Raw genomic sequence first — 25,398 nt, forward strand, 5'->3', positions numbered from 1 at the left:
TTTTCCTTTGGCGTACACGATAAATTGTGAGAAATATTGGGGGTGGCATGAATCGAAGTGAGTCCTCTCCGCCTAATTAAGCTCTGGTATCATATCAATGAATCAGTCGCTCTAAAATTTCAAAACATTAGAAGAATGCCCTTTTTAGGATCGTATATTATTATTTTAACAATCTCTTATAGATTTTCCAGTCAAATGACTATACCGACGAAGTTGGTAGGAAAAACGAACCATTTTATACCGACGGTGGCAGGAAATGTCGAAAGATTGGCCCTCTTTGCCACCTCAATTTTTGTCACTCTAAAATCTGATAAAATCTGAAAACGTAAGAGGAAGGTATGTTATTCAATTACTATATGATTAGCCTGTAAAAAATATAGCCAGAAGGTTTTATCGGTTGTATACAACATAGTTGATGGGATAGTCCTACTGTTACTGTATACACCACCATTGATGTTCAATCAGGTTTCATTCCGTACTGTGACAATGCCGTCATCTTTTATATGCGGTTCCCATTCGGATCTTCCCTCTCTCCACCTACATTTCCAACTCTCATATTATGTGCATGATACCTACGCACTCACACGTGTACCCACATCCACGACACTGTTCTTCATAATGCATAGAATAATCTTGTTTATGGGCCAGCAAGATTTGCGTCTTATTCTACATTAACTTTTTTAATACATATATATATTCATATAGATGTATTTTATGATCACGTAAACTGATTTTGACTAGGATTCTGTAAATTAAGAGCCAGCCTTGCATAATTAGGAACACACAGTGATGTGTGTGAGAATATTAAATTACACTTCTACAGTATAGTGCAAGAAAGATGAAAAATGCGTATCGTTTTCATCAGTAGTGCATCCATGAAAGGTCTTTCTCATATTCATATTCAGTTGGCTTCTTTTTATGGATGGATACATTTATATTTTTAGATATAATTAGTGGTATGATGTTATGAATAATTGACACTCTGCAATATACAATACGCAGGTCCAGATCCTTGACAATGTAGTCGGTATCAGAAAAAAGTTGGCGAATAAGAATCTACCAAGCATGAATCTGTGCTTTAAATATGTTCGGATAGAGGACATGAATGCTAAATTATTTGAAGATATCGTTCAATTATTTAACGAGAAAGTAAAGAGATAGAGAGATGTGAGAAGCTGCAGTTACGTATTGCAGGTTTCGAAAGAGACAGTGCAGATAGTTTCGTAGCAATGTGGAGTACATATTTGGTCCAGTTCCGATAATGAATTATTGATGAGTAGCTTTGGATGACATGAATGACTATGAAATCTCGAATGCATGCAGCACGTAAGAGAAAAAATAGGGCAGGTGTATCGCGATTTACAGAGACAACTTACGAAGAACAAGTGATGATCAGAGATACTTTCAAGTACTAAAGAAACGAATGCGATTGAAGATAAAAGTAACAGTAGAGAGGAGAAGTTGAATTCGAACAAGTAAACTCTGTACAACTAGTTGAAGCAATTTGTAGAGTCCTTATGCTTTCTTGTCATGATTTAGCTCAAGAAGATTACATAAGAAGAAAGTGAAAAGGTGGATCAGTATAATGAATTTGCCTTTACTACTTGAGTCCGCTGATAGTTGTTAAATATATGATTCTATTGGGGCCTTTCTTTAACACCTTAAGGTTTTAGATGAAATGATTACTCAACATGGTATCAGAGCCACGAGCTCGATTCTTCCGCATTTGCACTTGATTTCACTCTGCTTGTTCGTTGTTCTTATCAGAGCTTCGATCTATCAAGTTGCTGTTCAAGTACTTCTACTGCGAACTTTACATTGTGATTTTGAATCGTTTTTCTCAATCTCCGATCACCGATTGATCTTCAATGGTTTCGGGTCTTCATTTCTCGATTCTACTTCAGTTTGCTGGTTCACAAAATCAAGTTTCACTACGTACATATTAGAGTAAAGTTCGCACATCAACTGTTTGATTAATGGCTCTAGTTCCTTTTTTTTCCTCCAATTTTCACCTGATTTCATCTCGTCTAAACAATTATTTCTATGCGCATCAAATGTTTGTCACATCTTCTCAATTAATGTGCGCTTTGATCTCGATGTGTTTTGTTTGATCTGAGTATGTTCATCTATTTTTAATAATTTTTTACTGATCTGCTTGTGTTATACCGTGTTGAGTAACCAACTTATCTAAAACCATAACGTGTTAGAGGAAGACGTGTTGAATATGCACACATACACGTATTGTAATCAAATCCAAAAGGAAAATGTAATAATATATCCACTACAACAATTATACAGAAATATGACCAATCATTAAATGCATAAATCATACACATTTTGAAGTGCTATTACTATAGATGTTCATGTCCTTGTGCCTTTTGAATGCTTTATTACAGTTGTTATTAGCTAATTTTGCTTCCACTTTTCTTGACTTCCTTTCCTATATAAAACCCCTCCACTTCTCATCTAATCTAAATCCACATTATCTGCTAAACACAACTTGAACTTCAACATTTGCATCTATAATATATTCATCTTATTTAGCCATGATTTTCCCATCCGAATACGCGGAAATCCAGTCCCTAAATCAAGACCATCCACCCCCTTTTGTCAATAATTTTGGGACATTGATGCAAGAAGATAACATGTCATCAGTACTCCAGTACAACACCTTGTTAACCAACTTACCAAACTTTCAAGCCAATTTCCCTGTTCATGACTTCTCGTCGTGTGTCAGCAATAACTCGACATCAGATGAAGGAGATGATCAGCTTCACAACAACATGATCATCGACGAGAGAAAGAAAAGGAGAATGATTTCCAACAGAGAATCTGCTAGACGATCAAGGATGCGGAAACAGAAGCATCTTGATGAGCTGTGGTCACAAGTGGTTCGTTTAAGAAACGAAAATTACTGTCTGGTTAACAAGTTGAACCATTTGTCAGAGAGCCATGACAAGGTAATCGAAGAAAATGCAAAGCTCAAAGAAGAAAATTCTGGCCTTAGACAAATGTTAACCGATGCACAACTTTCGACTACTTATGATAGTTTGAAGGATCTGGATGAAGCTCATTTCAAAGGAGAATCTTCTTCTGACCAATCCATCAGTAATTCCCAGTGATAAATATAATTGTCACAAATTTGAAAAAATAAAAAACAAGAAGTATAGATGTTAATTCTGATGGTGGGCTACTTTATTGTCTAACTATGCACTGATCCTTGTTCTACTATTATTGAATCTTGAATCATATCTATATATGATATATCATCTTTTAAGTAGCAAGGCACGATTCATTACAATCGTATAAACTGATAAAGATATCATGCAACACTTAAAAACACCGGTTTCTTAAGACCGTGTCTGTGACTCTGTGTACTGCAATGTATTGACAATTGCAGAACATGGCTTAAAAAATTTATGCATGACAACAATTGCAACACAACGTTGTTCATAATGCATCTTTCAGTGTGTTCTCAGTAATGACTCCTCTGAACAATGTTCTTTCATATCTTTGATAACTTCTGTTAGTCCAAATGTCCAATGCTGTTTCTTACTTAGTAGTGGGCAAATTTCTTAAGCATATATGTTCTGTGTACTTAATGTTTTTATGAAAATGAGCCAACTTTGATGAAATGTTATCGATCTATTGTAATAGTTTTTCCAAATTCGTCGAACACTGAAACATGTGGATAAAATTGATCGAATTCTTAGGGTGAAGGTCCCAGAAATCCTGTTCTTGAACATAATAGTACAGGCAATACTGGGACAAATATTGGTGGGGGCTGTTAGTGGCCAATGCGACGCCAGAAGCATTATACTATCTGATTTCTAGTTTTCGACTAATTCTAGTAAACTATTATTCCAAAGAAGGGCAGAAAAAGAGCCAAAGACTGCTTCAGCTGTTGTCTGCCTAGTGCATGTTCCTTTTACATTCTCAGCACTTGCAGATACAAATGGTGCATTTTAAGATGCCTATACATTTTTCATTTGAGGGGAAAAAAATCAACTAAAGACCATATTACAAGGGTTTACCAGCAGGTGAGAGTTCAAATATTGTGTAAAAAACAATGTTAATATTTAATTATCAAAGAAAAACAGGCCATATATATTGTTGGTCTTAAGCCCTACTATAGTAAGCGTTAACCAGATCATATATTATTCAACATTCTCTCATAGAGGGGGACAGAACCAGAACTCGACATTCCTTTTAGAATTGAGTTCTAATACCCTGTTAAGTTTATGGAAATGTCCAAGTGAATAACTGAATATATACTATCAACAACAATCACCCTACTTACAACAATATTTCTGTTATATTTGTTCTTTGAAAGTTTGAATTCTACAGTGACCAATATAATTTGCAGCTGATACTTTCTCTGCCTCTATATTTCAATATAAATTAAAGTTAGGCTTTGTTAAAATTTCAAACTTTGCAAGTTTTTTTAATGATAAATAAATGGATATTTATTTTTTTATTTATTTGTAGGGGTGTGTGAACATACCATAGTAACTCTGATTTGTATGCAACATCAAAAGAAATAACAACCACAAAAGAAATAATCTCCAATCTAGTCATTGATTGTATCAAGATCAAATGGTGATTTAAATTATTTTCATTTGGTTGTATGTAATAATTTAAAATCTGTTCATTTAAACTGGCATTCAACTAATTTTTGGTCAATTTAATCTTACAGAGTTACACAGCCCACAAAAAACAAGTCAGTAATAGATTTTTTCAGTTAAGGTCTTAAGAAACACTCACTCTCTTTCTTATCCATTTCAACCCATTTCATTACAGAACCTGAAGTTCTTGTTACTCCAATGAATCAAAACATATCATACATGTCATGTTTTGTCAATCCTATACCTTCAGTTTCTTACACAATGCAACCTTTTACTATAAGAAAACATCACCCTTCTTTCTTCAAAACCAGAGCAATGGCTAAACAACTTTTCTTCAACCATGATGGAGCTGCTACAAGGAAGCTTCTGGTCACATTTTCATTATCCTATACATATATATAATATGCATTTATGATGAAATTATATAAGTATGTTCGGGTCCATGACGGGTGATTGTTGTAGTACTGCACTTATTATTCGCGTGAAGTATGCTGCAACAGTCATCTGTCATGGACAAAGCCGTATAAGTATATAATAAAGTCATAGTTGGGACATAAATGTTAATGGGCACTTTTGATAAATGTAGGCAGGGGTGGAGCTGGTGGCAAAGCTGGTGGGAGTGACATTGGGCCCTAAAGGAAGGAATGTGGTTTTGCAAAACAAGTATGGACCTCCCAAGATTGTTAATGATGGTGAAACTGTTCTTAAACAGGTCTCTCTACCTTTTATAATTATTACAAAAATTAAATAAAATGCAACATTCTATTATATGTAATGTGCCATTTAAATTTGAAAAATTTATCTTTTCATTGTAATTCAAATTTGACATTTGATGTTGAAGTTCTTGAAATTACTTGTATATGGTCCTAATTCTTCATAAACGTTGACATCCCTACAGTTTCTTGATTTGCTAGTGTTAAAATTGACTTCCATTGTTAAGTACCTATCCCATATTAGAAAGAACAATGTTGTGCCTAGTACACAAAACTCCCGTATCATCAAGGTGGAGAAGTTTCTGGATTGTGGAAACATACGAACTATAATGGAATAAAACAGCTTAGCATAATCTTAATACCGAGGTTCTCAAAAACCCAAAACTTACTTATTCAGGTTTTCTAGTGTTTGTCTAGCGATTAGTAGTAATTATTTTTGTTGTGTTCAGTTGCAATAAAATGTAAAGCAATGGGGTTATCGAATATTTTAAAGTCGGTCCTTGAAATGTGGTATAAGTAAATTATTTAGAGAGGTTTGTTATCTGGGCGAGCATTGAACATCTGCAATGCTATTATGATAGATCTCTTGTCATTTAGATTGTGCTAGAGGATCATCTGGAGAATGTTGGTGTAAAGTTAGTGAGGCAAGCTGGTGCAAAAACAAACGACCTTGCGGGTGATGGATCCACCACATCTGTGTTGCTTGCTCACGGTCTGATTGCTGAGGGCGTGAAGGTGTGAAGTAGAATTCTGTATCTACTAGACTAATTATGAAATTTCCAGTGATTATTTTTTACCTATTATACCATCAAGATTTATTGGGTGTCATAAAATTAATTTTTTTCTGTTGATTCTTTAACTTCTAGCTATCTCTAGGTTATTGCTGCTGGGATGAATCCTATTCAGATATCACGTGGAATTGAGAAAACTTCTTTAGCCCTTGTTTCTGAGCTTAAATCAATGTCAAGAGAGGTAGACAATGTTTTCTCTTCCACTACCCTAAATATTTAAGAGGAATGTTAGAGCTTGAAAGAATACTAAAGCAAAGAACAACAAATTCACGACCAAAGCAGATTACAGAATTACTCTGTGTTGGCGGATAACAACTGCCAAACTTCTTACCTTGCAGGTTGAGGATCATGAGATTGCACATGTTGCCGCTGTCAGTGCTGGTAATGATCCTGCTGTAGGAAAGATGATTTCTGAAGCTCTTGAACAAGTGGGAAAGACTGGGGTTATCACAATTGAGAGGGGAAATTCTTCTGATAATACATTACAAATCGTAGAAGGAATGCAGTTTGATCGCGGATTCTTGTCTCCATACTTTGTCACTGACAGACGAAGAATGGTTGTTGAACTCCAGAACTGCAAGGTCAGGTTATTAACCATGTTTAGGCTTGTTACTGAGTATGAACTAATTAGCTAATGCAAAATTCTTAAAATTCAGTTACTTTTGGTCGACAAAATCATCAAAAACCCAAAGGAGATGTTGAAAATATTGGATAACGCAGTAAAGGAGGAGTACCCTATTCTGATAGTTGCAGAGGGCATTGAGCAGGAAGCTCTGGCTCCAGTAATAAGAAACAAACTCAAGGGAGTGCTGAAGGCAGCTGCCATCAAGGCTCCTGCATTTGGCGAACGAAAGAGCCACTACTTAGATGACATCGCTATACTAACTGGAGGTGGTAAAAACAGATTATATGTATAATGTATCAATAGTAGCACCTCAACAAAAAATTCACATGCTAAACCTCAATCTTCAAGTATCCATGAACATAGGATAAACAATAATTTCATTTGCAATTGATAAATCCTATTATTTTATTTCCTCAAGTTTTTCATTACTGTCTTAAAATTTATATGGTAACCTTTAAATCAATAAGTAGAAATTTATATACCCTATCCTATGATGTAATTTCAGGTACAGTAATCAGAGATGAGATGGGTTTAACCGTTGAAAAGGCACATAAGGAGATGTTGGGGACTACGACAAAGGTAGTAATCACTAAAGATTCTACATTGATTGTTACTGATGGCAGCACTCAAGCCGCAGTTAAGAAGAGAGTCTTGCAGATAGAAAACCTTGTTAAGGTAAATAAATTTGTTTGTTATCATGTTCTTGCTTCCATCCTTCATATAGTACCCTTTCTCAGATATTAGAGATTATGTAACCTGACGTTGTGCTATTATGATACGGTCATACAAACTACTGATTTTAAATGTTAAATCTGCTCTGGTTATTATTTGCAGTGTACAATGTGTTTTCTCTTAATTTCATTTTATACTTCAGATACATGGCTTGGCTTCTTTTGGACTAATAAATGATATATTTGCAGAATACAAAAGAAAACTTTCAAAAGAAAATACTGAATGAAAGGATTGCTAGATTATCAGGAGGAATTGCGATAATTCAGGTAATTTTTCATTTGTTTGGCACTGTTTACAGCTAAAATAATACTAACAGATCTTATGTTGATTTCTATATAGGTAGGTGCACAAACACAGGTTGAGCAAAAGGATAAACAACTGAGGATTGAAGACGCTGTTAATGCAACCAAGGTTCTTATTTAATGCATTCAGTGATGCAGGTTCTATATGTTTCTTATTGGTACTAAATGAAGTTTCTCTATAATGGAATTTTAGGCGGCAGTAGATGAGGGAGTTGTAGTTGGTGGAGGCTGTTGTCTTTTAAGGCTATCTTTAAAAGTGGATGAAATTAAGAATACTTTGGACAATGAAGAGCAGAAGGTATAATGTCCCATATCCTTCGACCTTCTGGAATTTCCTTTTCACTTTCCAGTGATCTGAATCGGTCATTCAAAGACTTGACATGTCAAGCAGCCTGGCATGTAATTTTTTCATTGACTAATGCAATGCATATGAAACTTAAGATAGGAGCTGAAATATTCAAAAGAGCTTTAAGCTATCCGGCAAGACAGATAGCCAAAAACGCAGGAGTGAATGGAAACGTTGTTATAGAGAAGGTACACTTATATATTGTGAAATATTCAGTAACTTACTGGAGATCCTAGATAAACGTCTCACCTAGTGAACTACACAGGTTCTATCTATTGATGATACAAGATATGGATATAATGCTGCGAAAGACCAGTATGAGGATTTAATGGCTGCTGGAATTCTTGATCCGTCAAAGGTATTTTCAAGCCACATTTTAGTTGTTTGTGCTTCTATCAAGTTATCAGACATATTATCGGTGTTGGAGGTAAAATCAGATGAGCATTCCTAGTGTAGCAAGACAACGAAAAATCTTTAACCCCAAAGAGTTTTTTATTTGTAAAACTAATGAGCTTAATAATAAATCGTTTGTAGAATATGTGAACTCAACTGTTATATTGACCAGGTTACAGAAATTGTTCCCAAACATGCTTCTACAATAACTGATCTACTTCTAAAGGAGACGCTATAAACTTGCATTTAATTGATTTAACTAGGTCCTCCTTAATATCTAATGCAGGTAGTCAGATGTTGCATAGAGCATGCAGCATCAGTTGCAAAGACCTTTTTAACGTCTGATGCGGTTGTCATATACATCGATGAGCCAGCCCCCAGAAGAAGGAGAAGACCAATGCCCGATTTAAGTGATCCCGCTCCCAGTAGCAGAAGACGGCCGATGCCCGATCTGGGTGATCTAGCCCCCAGCAACAGGAGAAGACCCATGCCTGATTTGGGTGATCTAGCCCCCAGCAGGAGAAGAAGACCCATGCCCGATTTGAGTGATCTAGCCCCCAGCAGCGGGAGAAGACCAATGCCATCTTTGGGTGATCTAGCCTCCAACAGGAGAAGACCAATGCCTAACCCTGGTGATTATACTTCACATTTTCCTTATGATTCACATTCATGTTCAACAGCTCATATTTATAAAGTCGAACTTGGTAAAATAAAACTGTAATTTATTTCTTATGCAGGTATGGGGACACTTGGCCTATAATGTCTCGTAAAGTTTCATAGACTTTCCAACCATTGATTAATAATTTTTCCCACCACCTACAACAAGTTTGGCATGAAAAATCAACCTAGAGGTACACTCAAATTTTTTATCTACTTCATCTGTTGGTTTTGAGTTTTGACAGACTTAAGCAACATGTCATGGGCTGATCAGCAAAACTATTGGAGGAATAGCTTTTACGTCTCATTTCACTGAAATCCCGCGATAATTATAAAGCAAGCAGAAAAAATATGCCAGGACTGGGAAATGCTTTTTGTACTTTGATAGTAGTTCTTTGCTATCAAATGATTAGGAGTGTAAATAGCATAATAGATGGTTGTCACCAACCAGCTTAAGTATAGTCTAGAGAAGATGCAGAGATGTACATTAGTTAATTTAACAGTAAAACCACTTATGATAGAGATTTATGCTGTCTCAGTTCTTAATTTTAAGTTCAGAACTTGCAAATGTAGCAAGGTTGAGAATGATGCAAAATGCAAACACACACACACACACAGAGCTGTAGAAATAATGTAATGCTTTCCCCTAGGAGGATAGATAAGCTGACTGACAAGCCTGTGAAACTGGCCCAAATATTTTAAAATCTGCAGGAACAAGACATAGAAATGTGTGATTGTCCATATTGCTATTGTCATCTAATAAGCAACTCTCAGGTGGTACCCTAATAATTCTAATGAATTTAATTCAGCTCTTATTCAATAGAGTCATATAATAGACAAGAACACATAACTACATTGCTTCAGTCTCATCCTCTTGACTCGAATCTACATCTAGTCTGGTAAAACGTGCCCAACATATCCCGCTTGAAAGCATATCAGAAGAAAAGCACATAAATTTTTAAGAAACAAGATTTTTTCTCCATTTTGTTCTACATATATTGACAGAAACCAACAATAAGATAACTGTTATCAACACAAGTGTGCATGGCAAACAAAATGAAAGACAAAAAAAAACAATGAGGCCCATAATTAAGCCCATTGTGACAGTTGGGGCCAGGCCTGTGCTTCTCGTGATCATGTTTTCATCTTTCCCAAGAAAAAAATTTCACCTATCTGTCCTGCATTATCACAATTTATACACAATTATTCACACACTGTTATATAGGAGTACAAGAATATTAAGGGTACCCAGTTTGTTCAAGGCATTGCTGTGGGAATAAATTATAAGTATAAGCATTGATCACAAGAAGAGTAAAAGCTATGATGGTTATCATGGGAGTGAGCTTAACATGCATACTGGACTTGATGGTAGCTGGGATTTCTTTGATGATTGGGTTGGGCCTCTTTGCATTTATCACTACTATACTTTGCTCTGCTGCTTTTGTTCAGAATGCCAAGGATCATTCTTGATTACTCATTTTCCATTACTAGGTAAATCCCTAGTGTTTTACAAGGTCTTTGTTTATTTGTTTTTGATTTAATGGAATGAAAATTGATTCTTTTTCGAGTTTTTGTGTATGTTGTTATTGGGCATTGGTTATTTTTATTGTGTGCAATGTATTTGATGATTGGTTTGGTTGTTTGTGAGGTCTTGGTGAAATTTTGAAGTTGTGTTGTTGGTCACTTTAAGTATATAAAACAGGCCTAAAGGCGCATTTCATCCGTTGATTAGTGATTGTCTTTGTGCGTAGGCTTGTTCTTTTAAGTAAGGATCAATTCTCGGTGCTTCCACCGAGTTTTGAATGTGGATTTTTTGTTATCTAGAGAGAGGCATCCACTAGAGTACAATGTTAAGGATACTTGCTTAGTTACTTTTTGGTAGATTATGTCTACACATCAGTCGGGGATATGAAGAAGCAAACTAGTTGCTAAATAGTCTTAAGCATGGATAGATAATTTAACCAATTTGTTACTGTCCTGTTTTTAGATGTGCTCCTTGCTCTCGTGACCCTGATGCCTAGTAGATTTATTATCAGTAATGAAGATTAATTTGCAGAGGGTGAGGATACTCTAGACCGTGCTATTGAATCCTGAACCCTCGGTCTGTTGTGATCAAAAGAAGAGGGACATCTACTAGACTATAATGCTAGGGATGATGGTTTAGTTACTTCTTGGTTATGCTTTAGTCTATACATTGAAGAAGAAACCTATTTGCAAAATAATCTCAAGCATGGGATATGAATGTATGATAAATCAACCAGTAATAGTATAAATTTGCACTTCCAAAACGACAGGTCCTTGCTACAGAGGTGAGCACTAGATTAAAAAAAACCCTCGAACCTCTTTATGTTAATAATCAGTAAATTAAGAGTAAATTTCAGAGTTATGGCTAGAAAAAACCCGCCTTTGCTGCAACAGTCTTGTAACACCAACTGGAAAAATGGTGTTATTTCGAGCTGAAGGATAGATGACATAGTTATCTTGAAATGAAAACCTTATTAACATAACGTAATCATTAGTGGTAACAGAACCACTTGTGAGGCACTGCCATTCGCGTTAATGTGGCTAGACTGGTGATATAGAATATGACTTTGAACATGTTCGATTGGATGGTGACTATGAAACTGTATCTTTTTAGGTTTTATACCATATCTTGCAAATTGCTTGATGTTGTTTATGCTGAAATTTGACTGCAGTAGAGTACGAGTTCTCGAGGGTCTGAGGATTTAAGAGATTTTCGTATTTGTAAGTTCCAATATCTGGTGCCTTGCAGGTGAAACACAATTCTTTAGCTTTTCTTAGAATAAATAAGTGCAATATGGACTTCTCCCATCCTTGCAATTTTTACCTGCTTTTCCATGGCCCTGAGGCCACTACAGTATGAAGTCGTGATCATATATTGTCTACCTTTGTGGACGGAAGTACCCTAATCAGACGACATAGACGTTAGATGTTAAACGTGCAGCTGAGTTTAGATCATAGATGATATGCATAAACAGAAGTGCATAGGATTTTAGGTAAAAGGTTACGAAATGAGAATCACCATGTTGTAAGAATGCTGAGAATCTCAGTGGACTAATGTGAACCATTGAGCAGAAATGTGAGAAATGTTGAAGCTCCCTGTAACCAGAATAAAATTTCCAAAGATTTACATATATGAGAAATACATAAAAATAGAGACTAATTACAGATTTGTCATGCGATTAGCAAATCATAAATTACAATAAAATAATGTAACACCTAACCTTCTCCACAAAGCCACCAAGTCAACAACCCAAGCATAAAGACTTTTACTAAATTTAAAAGAGAATGTAAATTTGGGGCCAGCCCAGAGGAGGCTGCTTTGTTACTTTTCATATAAAAAATGGTTTTTAATCTAAATTTTATAAAGTATTCAATTCTATAAAATTGTGAAACACCCTGAATTTCAAATTACTTTTTAGAATTTTTAAGAAGAGGTTAGATAAGTATGATAATTTAAAATTTCAGTTAAATCATTACTGACAAAAATTGTTACAAAATAACCTGTTATTCATGATGTAATATTATATAATATTTTGTTGTGATATCATCATAGCCATCGAGAATAAAGCCGATCATTTAAAACTGAGAATAATGGGACATGCAGAATAAGTGATATTTTGTAATTTTTTTATTCAATTTGAACCAGTAACATTTTTCTTACTATTTTTTCTAATAAGATAAAGGATAGTAATATTTTTAAGTTTAAATTGTTATTTTGTTCTCCTCTATTCTATTTTAACCACATATTTTAAAACGACAAAAATATTACTTATATTTAATAAATAAATATAAATTTATATCAAATTAAAGTTTAAATTCTAAATTTTAATTTAATATAAATATTAAAAATAAAAATATATGTAATTATAATTTTTTTAACACCTCAATTTTCGCGAGAAAAATTTAAAATCGGACCGAGGGGTATCACCTTTCATTCCAACATTTTTTTTTTTTGAAAATTTCATTCCAACATTGTTAAATTTGTAATCAGTACTTTACATTAAAACTGAATTGTGGGGAATATACTGGAATAAAAATGTGATATAAAGAGGAAGGTGTGAAACAGGCAGCCAAAACTGACCAGAACACAACTTACAACTTGCAGCCAACGTGTGAAACTATCAACCCTCTTCAGATCTCAACTCTAACCTGTAAGTATTACCCTTTATTTATAACTATATATATTCATATGTAATAAACCAATTCTTGATTGTCATCTCTCATTATTTAACATCTTAATTTTCTTTTTTTCATTCTTATTTTTCAAGCCATTCCTTCTTAATTTTACAGTAAGGCCTCTTTCTTGATTAATTTATGCATGTATGTGTATGTGTTTTTATGAATGTGCTAATAATGAAGTGTTATATGTGGTGGATATTCATGATTTATACACTAATTTGATCATAAAGTTCTTGGCTTTTTTCACATTTCTTGAATCATATGTTTTTGTTAAGTTTTTGCTAATTTGATTGCAAAGGTGTTTGCTTTATCAAGATTCTTGGAATATATGTCATTATTTGGCTATTACAAACTAGCCCATATGCGAAATTGTGTCTGATCTCAATCTTGAAAATTAAAGATTTAATTTTGGTGAATTTGAATAGGATGATCTCCAATTTTGATCATTTTAGGTATATAGTTCTAATCTCGGTTCCATTTCTTGATCATTGTATCGTAAACGATTAATTGGGTGATATAACATATAAATTTTAGCCCCATGTGCTGCGCCTGCATTTTATTGTTTATAATTTGATTAAGGTTAAAAGTCGGGTCTATTTGTGGTTGTTACTGATAAATTCACAAATCTGATCACAAAGTTGTTTGATTTTTAACGAGTCATGAACAATGTGTCATTATTAAGCTAATAGATATGTGCACATGTGTGTAATTGTGTCTGATCTGAATCTTATAAACTGAAGCTTGATTTGTTAGTGAAATGAATTTGGAAGATCTCCAAATTTATTTGTTTTTGAGGTAAGTGCGGTGGGTAGTAATAATCCCGGTTCCTTTCTTGATCAGTGGAAGTAAATTATGGTTCTCATGAACTTTGAATTGCTTCTCCATCTTTCTTAGTTTTAACAAATAAACATATAGTCTTAATAGTTCTTTTTCTTTGATGATAACACACAAACGTACACATGTTTTACACTTGCATTTTATTGTTTAGGGTTTATTAAGCATAGAATTTAGGATGCATGCGGTTGCTATTGATATATTAAAAAAATTAATCGAAAAGTTATTTCGCTTTTTCACAGTTCTTTCTAGTATATTTGATTATTAACTTATTCAGATTACCAAGTAATTGTGTGATTTGAATCTTTCGAAGTTAGAACTTAATTTTTAGTAAAATTAAATGTATAGATCTCTAAATTTGAAGCATTGTTAGGTGGGTTGGGTAATAACAATCTCAGTTTTTTTCCTTGATCAGTTGATCATTGTATTATGAGTGCCTGACAGTGTAATTTTTATTCTATTGTCAGTCTCTATAACTAAAACACGCACACACAGAAACATAACAAATATGTTGGGTTTATGCTGTTTTTGTTGAATTTCACCTGTATGCTGTATACCTTATTCTGACCTGTTTCAACTGTGTAAATTTTAATGTTATTGTGTAGCTTTATTTTTTGTATAATGATATATAGGACCTTTCATCTCTACCGTTACTTGATTTATAAAAGTGCAGATGTAGTTGATGCTGATGAAGTTTATATTTTTCAGGTAAAAATGACTCCTCCCCCAACAAGAATTGGTCTCGTTGGCCTAGCTGTCATGGGCCAAAATCTTGCCCTCAACATTGCTGAGAAAGGATTTCCTATTTCTGTTTACAATCGAACCACTTCAAAAGTGGATGAGACTGTTGAGCGTGCCAAAAATGAGGGAAATCTTCCTTTATATGGCTTCCATGATCCTGAGGCATTTGTGAATTCAATCCAGAAACCCCGTGTTTTAATTATGCTTGTTAAGGCTGGTGCACCAGTTGACCAGACCATCAAATCTCTGTGTGTTTACTTAGAGAAAGGAGATTGTATTATTGATGGTGGTAATGAGTGGTATGAGAATACCGAGAGGAGAGAGAAAGCTATGGCTGAGAAAGGTCTACTGTATCTTGGAATGGGAGTTTCAGGTGGTGAAGAGGGTGCTCGGAATGGGCCCTCTATGATGCCCGGAGGATCCTTCGAGGCTTACAAAAGTATAGAAGATATCCTACTGAAGGTAGCTGCTCAAGTTCCCGATAGTGGCCCTTGTGTGACATACATTGGTGAAGGAGGATCTGGGAATTTTGTGAAGATGGTTCACAATGGGATCGAGTATGGTGATATGCAGTTGATCTCAGAAGCGTATGATGTATTAAAATCAGTTGGAAAGCTCTCCAATGAAGAACTGCACCAGGTTTTCACTGAGTGGAACAAGGGTGAACTTCAGAGCTTCTTGATAGAGATTACAGCAGATATTTTTGGAATTAAGGATGACAAGGCAGACGGATATTTGGTGGACAAAGTTCTTGATAAAACAGGCATGAAGGGTACAGGTAAATGGACGGTGCAGCAAGCTGCTGAGCTGTCTATTGCTGCTCCCACTATAGCCTCCTCTCTGGATTCGAGATTCCTCAGTGGGTTGAAGGACGAAAGAGTTGCAGCTGCAGAAGTCTTCAAAGCAGGTGGAGTAGGTGACATCCTTACTGACCAAACTGTGGATAAGAAGAAGCTGATTGATGATGTCAGACAAGCACTTTATGCATCCAAAATATGTAGTTATGCTCAAGGAATGAATTTGATCCGTGCCAAGAGTATTGAGATGGGATGGGGCTTAACCCTCGGGGAGCTTGCGAGGATTTGGAAGGGTGGTTGCATCATCCGTGCCATATTTTTGGACCGAATTAAGCAAGCTTACGATAGAAATGCAAATATTGCAAGCCTTCTTGTGGATCCAGAGTTTGCAAAGGAGATGATAGAGCGACAAGCAGCTTGGAGAAGAGTTGTTTGTGTTGCTATTAACTCCGGTGTTAGCACTCCTGGTATGTCTTCTAGTCTTGCTTACTTTGACACATACAGGAGGGAAAGGCTGCCTGCTAATTTGGTTCAAGCTCAAAGAGATTACTTTGGTGCACATACCTACGAGAGAACTGATATGCCAGGGGACTTTCACACTGAATGGTTCAAGATTGCCAAGCACTCCAAGAACTAATATCAAAATGGTAGTCTTCCGCCATTTGTGCTATACTTAATAATGTTTCACCGATAAATGAGACCCTTTTATTTGACCCTATATCGCTATGTGATGGTAGCTTCTTGGCATTGTTCTATCTAGGCTTGTCGACATTGTCCAGACTTTGAAGTTAAATTGTTCATGATGTGAAGATCTGTGAGATCTGCTTTGTTTTATTTTTCTTTTCTGCCATTGTGTTATTCTGGCAATTATTTCGAACTTAGAGTTCTGTAGTAGGTACTTCCTTTGATATGTAAGCTTTACATTTTACAGGTTCCATTATTCCATAGCTATTTTATTACCATGAGCTCTGTGTCTCTGTGTGGTTGAGAAACTACTCAGAAACACACTTCTACCGTTAATGTTTCTAGGCTTGATAGCTTTTTTTCCTCTTTTTTTGCACTTTCAAGATGTGTTATATTACAATTCAAATTGTAACAAGAGTTCTTATACAGAGTTCTTAGGTTTCAAGTGGGATGTTATGCCTTCCGGAGGGAACGAAACAAGAGATTTCATGAAGGAGAGGTAAAAAGTCTGGACTTTAGCTGCTCACTTTCTTCACATTATTAAGTGTAAGCTATTATACTCTAGTTGGTTTGAGCAGGAAAGTGGAAAAACTCAATCCCTGTGAAAATGGGTTTGATGATCCTAGTTTTTTCAATGGTTGTCACTATAGTTTTCAAAGCACTAATATAACCCTTTTATCGGGTTATATTGATCTTTCAAGGTCTCTAGGAACTTGGATCCCTGTTTCCACGTGTTGATGTGGATTACTTCAAACTCATCATCCGTGCCTTTCATCTGATTATATTGATCTTGCAAGGTCTCTAGGAAGCTGGATTCCCCGATCTTTAAATTGAGGTTATCGGGTAAGCTGGAAATCAGTGCAACACATAAATTTTTCATTCTTTCTTTGCCAACTTTTCGTAAAAATAATATTGGATTAATTATAAATTAACCCTTAAATTATGACACGTTATACACATAAATCCCTAAAGAAAAAAATTGTAACATTTCAAATATGATATTTGTTCGCTTTAACTCTTTTGTAAAAGTTTATTCCAATATTACCCTCAACTTCAAGGGTAATTATGTTGGCAATAAGATATTTCAAGAACAACATTGTTCGTCAATTATTTTCTTGTCATTATTTAATTATCAAAAAATATAAAATATACGTAAATGAATAATATACTAGTTAACTATGTGTTATTATATTTTAGTTTACTTTCGGTAAATTTTACTTATAATAAAAACTTGCAAAATTATAATATATCATTAATATCTCAGGATATATGCAATTATAGCCGGTATAAATTAAAATTATTTGATTGTATAAACTAATTAACATGATAAATAATATTATTGAAAAATTAGATATTAAGTAAATTTAAATATATTTTTGGAAGAATCAAAATAAGTATATAAAAAATTAAATGGTTAAAGTGTACAAAATTTATAATTTAGTGGCAAATGTATACAACTTTTAAGTGTAATATTGGGAAAAAAATCAGCAAAAGAGTTCAATTTTACAAAACTTACGGCTAAGGCGTCAAAATATATAAATTTTGTTTAAGAGTTCATGCGGATATCAGGTATACTTTGAGGGTAACCTGAGCTCTATATTGAACAAAATTGTATAAGCATAGGATTGCAACACCAATTCAGTTGAACCAACAACGACCGGTACTGTTCCAATACATAATCTTTCTGGGACACCAAATCTTTTTTTCAGACATTTCCTGGTTGTTATATCTGATAATGGTATGGCAGTCCATGGCATGCGAGAAAAATACTTATTCAAAATGCTGCTCCCGTCCACCTTGACTAGGAGTGAGTCATACTTCTCTGCTGAAGCTATCAACAGCATAATCAACATTGACAAACACGACTTCAAAACCACTGTAATTTTCTGTATATGTCCATCAGATGTGTCAAAACACTGTAAAAACACTGTAGCAAAATAGTAAAAACACTGTAGCAAAAAAGTAGCTGTGAATAGTACACTGTGAATAGTAACCGACAGTGAATAGTAACTAATGAATAGTAAAAAGGAAATAAAATTTGATAATTAAATGAGACCTCCGACAAGAATAAATAGAGAAAGGAATAAAAGATATAAATCTAAAATAATAGCAACTCTATTAATTTTATTTATGGTAGAAAACAAAGCAACACAACAGATGTGTAAGAAAATTTTATACAGACAATTAATCTGACTTATGGAAGACTTAAGGATACAATCAATTCAGTACATAGCTGATAAAGAACCTACATATAACAGGCTAATAAATCAACATATTGAAAGTTGTAAGATAAGCATGCAAATAATAAATGAAAAATTAGATATTATAGCTATGATACAAACAATGTTAGAAGAAAGAGATGAAAAAATTAGGAGACTAGAGGAAGAAAAACTTTTACTAAAGCGAGAAAAATTTATTAAAGAAACTAATTTAGAAATCGAAATAAAAGACTTAAAAGAAGTATTAACTGAACAATATAAATTAATAGACGATTTAAGACAAAAAATTAAAAAATGAATTGGATAGATCCAAATGCAATAACTAGAAATAATAGAAAACTAAAGCAATTAATAAAAAATCAGGAAAAATTAGAAAGAGATCTAGAAAAATTACTAGAAAGAAAAAATAAAATAATATGGACAAGAGAGAATAACGAAGAAATTATGAGAATTTACCAACAACTTGGAAATATGATAATAACATTTCGAAATGATAAACTAAGAATACAAGGACTTAAAAGAATAATTTTAACAAATAATATAACTGGATAAAATATAGATGGATAAAATGTCATTAGAAGAAATAAGTGAAAAACAAGATATGTATTATCAAATGGATGAATACGAAGGAGGAACATCACAAACTCTAAGTTTTAAACCAGATATATATAATCAAATTCAAAGTGAAACAGAAGAGTTAACAATAAAAAAGATATTCAAGACATCATATTTTGAAAGAAATAAGGAAGTTAGGTATATAGCCCAAAATCATGAGAATATAATAGATATAGATACAATAAATGGAAAAACAAGAATAAATTTAATAACGGATGGATTAATAAAAAGAGAATTATCCAAATTAAAACAAAAGGAAGCAAATAAACTAAAAAATATATATTTTGGAGCAATAGAATTTACAATAAAAGCATATTTTCAGAAAAATATCGATACCCCTATACAGATATATGTATTGGATGATAGAATAATAGGAAATATACAAGATTCATTAATAGCAGTAATAAAAGGAAACTTGATATATCAGAAATTAAAATTTATAATACAACCCGATTTCAGTATATCCCTAAGGGATGAAAATAAAGAAAGATCTTTAACATTATACTATAAGTTAGATGGAATAAAAATGCAAAAAGGAAGTAAAGTTATTAGTATAGAAACCAAAATGGTTTATGCTATGACTGGAAACCATCATGTGAAGAAACAAACGGAATTAGGAATAATAGTACCAAAGTTATATAATGATATATTAGAAAAAATTGAGCATAAAGAAGAATCTCAAATAACAATCCCAGAAGAAATTACAATAGATTTTAGTAATAGACAAATGATTCCAAGACAGAGAATTAAACCAATATTAGAAGGATCTAGATTAAGTTTTAGAAAAGAACAAAATCCTATAAGATTAATTAGATCAATGAGTATGACGAGTAGAAAGATAGATTTAATAAAAATAGATACTGATAGTTTGAAAATAAAAATAATAATATTTGACGAAACAATAACAAGAGACTGTATAGCAGAAATTAATACAGGAGCTACCAAAAGTTTTATTCATATAAGCAAGGTAAATGAAGAAAATTGTAAGTGGATAGAACCTCAGACTTACAGATATGCAGAAAATGATAGAGAAATATTTATTACTAAATGTACTAATTTAAAGTTTAAGATATTAGACTTGGAATATAATATAAATATAGGAGTAATAGAATATGATAGTTCGAGTGAATTATTATTAGGAAGCGACTTCTTAAAAATGATAAATTATAAAATTAATAATAATGGAATAAAAATAGTAGATCAAGGAAAAGAAAGATTTATAGAAAAACTATGAATATACAAGAAAAATTAAGGAATAAGAAAGAAAAGTTAAAGAAGATACAAAGTATGTTAGAAAGCGAAATAGATTCACAAATAAAATATTTAGAATATAAGGAAAGACAAACAAAGTTAGAAAATGATATTAAGAAATTAGTAGAACAGAGTAAAAATACTAGTAAATATTGGATAGATGTTGGAAATGGTTGGAAGAAGCGAATCAACAAATAATAAGATGTCAGACTCAGAATTTATAAAAAATTTATGGGAAGAAATAATAGTTAAGGAAAAACTAAATGCAATAATGAGATTGGTAGAAAAACAAGATAATCAAGAAAATTTGAGACAAATAATAAGAGAAGAGTTAACAAGCTTATGGAATAATTCTGAAATACCTACTTTAAAAATGATACTAGACAAGTTAATAAAATTAGAAGAAGGAAAACAAAAAATTATACCAGAAAAAGAAATTACAAATAAGCCAGAATTAAAAGCCATAAATGCATGGAGAAGAGTTAATGAGCCAATGATGATAGATATAAGTAAAATGAAACCTAATATATCTGAACCAATAGGAAAGGTATTAGACAATTTGGGACAACTTAGTAAAAAAGGAAAGTTCTAATGGAAACTAAAGAACAAAAAGAATATAACGTGATAACATTTTTAAAGAATCATGGAAAAGAAATTTTAGAAAGAGAAAAATATAAGTATGAACCATTAAAAAAGGAAACAAATTGTGAAAGCAAAACTGAGTTTAAGATTGATACAACTGTGATAGAATATTTAAAGTCAAAATTAGAACAACAAAAGGAAGAAGTAGAAGAAATAAGAACGGAGAATAAAAAATTACGATTAAATACTAATGAAGAATGGTTAGAAAAATATAAAAAATATAAAAATAAATATAAAGAAACTAAAAAGGAACTAAAAGATGTAAAAAGAGATTTAAGACAAACGAAAAAGGAATTAAATGAAAAAACAGAAGAAAATAAAAAAGAAATAGAAATATTGAAAAAACAATTAAATAAGTTAAAAGGGAAAAAGAATACAAGTGAAGTTTCTAGTACTGTGTCTACAAATAATAAAACAAGTACTAGTGAATCGGAACAAGATAATTTAGGAAAAACAGTGAATATAATAGAAGAATATAACAGTAATTATGAAGAAAATTCTGAAATAGAAATAGAAAATAAAAATATAATAGAAGCTTTAGAAAGAATGAAAAATGTAAATGCAGTAATAAAACAAGAATCAAATAGTGACCAAGAAGATAAAGAAAATTATACTGATATAGAAACTGAAGAAATAAAAAATGAGGAGATGGATAACTACCCAGAAGAAGAAGTAACCGACCATAATATGGAAGTTATAACAAGATATAGGAACACGATACCAAAACACATACCAATAGGACAACATAATGAATTTAAAGAATTTATAGGATCAATGTCACAAGGCGTAAACTTAAATGGATACTTTTTAGACTTAGATAATGTATATGAAGAACAAGAAATTAGTAGGAGAATAACTGATTGGAATTTAGGAATGTATATAGCATTAATGAACTCCACTCATACAGATGAGTTAGAATATACTTATAACTTGATCTCAAAAACGTTAATTGGAAAGGTAGCATATTGGATAGAATCTATAGAATATCAGTTAAAAACTGAAGTACTAAGGTATGCAACGGATTGGAAATCAATGTTACAAATATTTGATATGATATTAAAAAGAGAATTTTTAGGAGAACCTTGGATAGTAGCTAGAGACCAAGTTCTAATAGAAAGAAAAATAGAAATAATAATGAATCTAAATAATATGAAATGCTGTAAAATTAATAGGTTACCAGAATATACTATAAGTTTCACTAAATTCTTTTATGAAGCTAGATTCTTACCCGAAGAAGGACATATATACCAACAATTATATTATGATCATTTACCAGAACCTTATAATACTGAAATAACTAAGGAATATAATAAGTTAGAACCTCGTGAGAACACTCTCGGTGAAAGAATAAGAGTACTAAGAGGATATCTAATGAGAAAATGTGAAGAATATAGGGTACAACAGAAGGTTAAAAAGGATAAAAAACTAGGATTAAGAGAAATATGTGGATTCACTGAAAGAAGATTAGTATTTGGATGTGAAGATAAAAAACCCTATAGGAACTATAAGAAGAGGTATAATAAGAAAAAATCATATGATAAGTACAGAAGCAAACAAAATAGAAATAATTATCCTTATAAATACAACAAATATAAGAGAAAAAGATTTAGGAAATTTAGAAATACACCAGAAAATAGGAGAAGATATAAAAATAAGAGAAAGTTTAGAAGAAAACCTTTTAAAAAGAAAGATATAAGTGAATGTAAATGTTGGAATTGTAATGAAAAAGGACATTATGCTAATAAATGTCCTAAACTGAAAGAAAAGAAAGTAAAATATATAAATACATCACAATTCATAATGGAAATAGAACAAATTAAAGAAGATGACAATAGATGGTATGAATATGAAGAGTTTTATATTAGTGAAACTGATAATGAAATAAACTTTATAAATTATGAATCATCTAGTGAAAGCAATTGGGAGGAATGGTAGCAATATACATAGAAGCAGATGTAGAATATAAAAAATATAAATTCCTAAAACAAAAAATATTTATAGACAGTGGAGCAGATCTATGTCTAGTAAAAAAAGAAGTTTTAGCTTCGTATAGATGGGAAAAATCTAATACACATAGAACTAGGGTATCAGGATTTAATGAACAAAAGAAGGAATTAGATGTAATAGCAAAAAACATGAGAATAAAGCTAAATAAAACATTATTCAGTTTACCTATTGTATATCAGAATAAGATGAAGCAATCTATATTATTAGGAAATAACTTTTTAGATTATTTTAAAACACATATAGTAACTTCAAATTCCCTATCATTACAAACTCCGTGTAATAAGTGGATAGTATTAAAAAGAATTATGCCAATAAGTACTATAAATACTATAAACAATTTAAGAATAGAAAGAAATAATAATCTACAAGAATTAACCAAAAAATATAATAATTTATTAAAATCTAACTTCGGAGAAAATCCTATGAGTTTATGGGATAAGGAAAAAATATATGCTGAAATAAAATTATTAAACCCTAATGATATAATAAGATCTAAACCTATAAGGTATAGCCCTTCAGACCAAAAAGAATTTGATAATCAAATCAATGAATTATTAAAACTAAAATTAATACAAGAAAGTAAAAGTCCACATAGTAGCCCGGCTTTCCTTGTAAGAAAACATAATGAACAAAAAAGGGGAAAAGCCCGTATGGTAATAGACTATAGAGAATTAAATAAGAAAACTATATTTGATGGATATTTCTTACCATACAAAAGAAATCTTATAAATAGACTAGGAAATAAGAAATGGTTTAGTAAATTCGATTGTAAAAGTGGATTTTGGCAAATAAAATTAACCAAAGAATCAAGGTCTTTAACAGCCTTTAGTGCTCCGCAAGGACATTATGAATGGATAGTATTACCCTTTGGATTAAAAAATGCGCCACAAATATTTCAACGAAGAATGGACCAAATCTTTAGAAAATTAAAAGATTTTTGTATAGTATATGTAGACGATATATTAATATATAGTGAAACTTTAGAAGAGCATATAAAACATTTAGAGCAATTTATAAAAACAATAGACCAGCATGGAATATTACTTTCTGAAAAGAAATCTGAAATATTTAAGAATAAGATAGAATATTTAGGATACAAAATAGATAAAGAAGGTATACAATTACAAGACCATATAGTAACAAAGATTGTAAATTTTAAGGACAAATTAGAAAATAAAAAAGAGGTACAACAATTTTTAGGAATAATAAATTATGCCTCAGATCATATTAAAGACTTACCTAAATTAAGAAAACCATTACAGGAACTAACAAAAAATAAACCTTTTGGATGGACAAAAGAACATGAAAACTGTATAAAAATTCTTAAGGAAAAGGTGAAAGATTTACCAAAACATAGAATACCCATAGAAACAGATCATTTAGAATTATATACTGATGCTAGTGATATAGGATGGGGAGCAGTCCTAATAGCATATGAGAAGGATGACATAGATAAAGAAAATACACATATATGTGGATATGCAGGAGGAACTTGGAAACCTAATGAATCAAACTACCACATAAATGAAAAAGAACTATTAGCTGTAAAATATGGGATTAAAAAGTTTCATTATCATTTGTTACCTGTTAAATTTGTAGTAAGAACAGATAATACTCAAGTGAAAGCTTTTATTACTAATAAAATAGAATTATTACCAGAATTAAATAAAAGAAGAAAATGGCAATCTTTTTTCTGTTGTTATGATTTTGTAATAAAAAATATATCAGGAACAAAAAATGTGTTAGCTGACTATCTTAGCAGAGAAAATAAACAATGAAAATAGAATATACAAGAAGACAAGCTCAACCATGGAAAATCGAATCAGGATCTTTAATAATATGGACTACTACTTCAGAAGCTGTAGAATTTATAAAAAATTTTGCTCTCGAAGGATTAGATGAAAATAACACAGAAAAACTAGAAGAAGCATATAAAGGATTTCTAGAAATAGAAAAACACATTGGTTATTATTTCGCTCCTAACAGAAGGAATATTGATGAATTATTAATATCAATTATCAGAAAATTAAATACCATTGAATGTCATGCATTTTGTTTTTGTAAAGGGAAAATTTAATTGTTTGTTGTTCTTAGCAGGATAACAAAAGATGGAAAATTTTGAGAAATATATCACTGATGTTACATCTCATATATCAACCAATAATGAAAAAATCACCAAACTCCAAAAGGAGATAGAAACCCTGGTTCAGGAGAACCAACA

At 32.2% G+C, this 25,398-nt stretch overlaps 3 protein-coding genes across 5 annotated transcripts; all 3 read left to right on the forward strand.

Annotated features, from left to right (window-relative positions):
- Positions 1–2,429: 2,429 nt before the first annotated feature.
- On the forward strand, positions 2,430–3,613 carry LOC141677964 (basic leucine zipper 43-like). The gene has a single exon (XM_074484124.1). It carries the CDS (start codon positions 2,547–2,549, stop codon positions 3,120–3,122), a length of 576 nt encoding a protein of 191 aa, XP_074340225.1. The 5' UTR covers positions 2,430–2,546; the 3' UTR covers positions 3,123–3,613.
- A 1,106-nt stretch (positions 3,614–4,719) lies between these two features.
- Positions 4,720–9,744, forward strand: LOC141678545 (chaperonin 60 subunit beta 4, chloroplastic-like). 2 transcript variants are annotated; one of them, XM_074484892.1, is made up of 14 exons: positions 4,726–4,994; positions 5,212–5,337; positions 5,936–6,073; positions 6,215–6,310; positions 6,468–6,710; positions 6,786–7,020; positions 7,260–7,429; positions 7,675–7,752; positions 7,826–7,897; positions 7,982–8,086; positions 8,230–8,322; positions 8,400–8,492; positions 8,814–9,159; positions 9,265–9,744. In XM_074484892.1, the coding sequence occupies exons 1-14, from the start codon at positions 4,824–4,826 to the stop codon at positions 9,285–9,287; spliced, it is 1,989 nt and encodes a 662-aa protein (XP_074340993.1). In that variant the 5' UTR covers positions 4,726–4,823; the 3' UTR covers positions 9,288–9,744. The 2 variants fall into 2 exon arrangements, 1 of the variants encoding a protein (XP_074340993.1); XR_012557784.1 differs by lacking the exons at positions 8,814–9,159; positions 9,265–9,744 and having other exon boundaries at positions 4,720–4,994; positions 8,234–8,322.
- A 3,484-nt stretch (positions 9,745–13,228) lies between these two features.
- On the forward strand, positions 13,229–16,721 carry LOC141677220 (6-phosphogluconate dehydrogenase, decarboxylating 2-like). Of its 2 annotated transcripts, none has more exons than XM_074483038.1 (2): positions 13,229–13,359; positions 14,930–16,721. In XM_074483038.1, the coding sequence occupies exon 2, from the start codon at positions 14,936–14,938 to the stop codon at positions 16,394–16,396; it is 1,461 nt and encodes a 486-aa protein (XP_074339139.1). In that variant the 5' UTR covers positions 13,229–13,359; positions 14,930–14,935; the 3' UTR covers positions 16,397–16,721. The 2 variants fall into 2 exon arrangements, with proteins under 2 accessions (XP_074339139.1, XP_074339140.1); XM_074483039.1 differs by lacking the exon at positions 13,229–13,359 and adding an exon at positions 13,367–13,497.
- The last annotated feature ends 8,677 nt before the right edge of the window (positions 16,722–25,398 follow it).

Source organism: Apium graveolens, chromosome 8 (assembly GCF_009905375.1).
Source record: "Apium graveolens cultivar Ventura chromosome 8, ASM990537v1, whole genome shotgun sequence".
NCBI lineage: Eukaryota > Viridiplantae > Streptophyta > Magnoliopsida > Apiales > Apiaceae > Apium > Apium graveolens.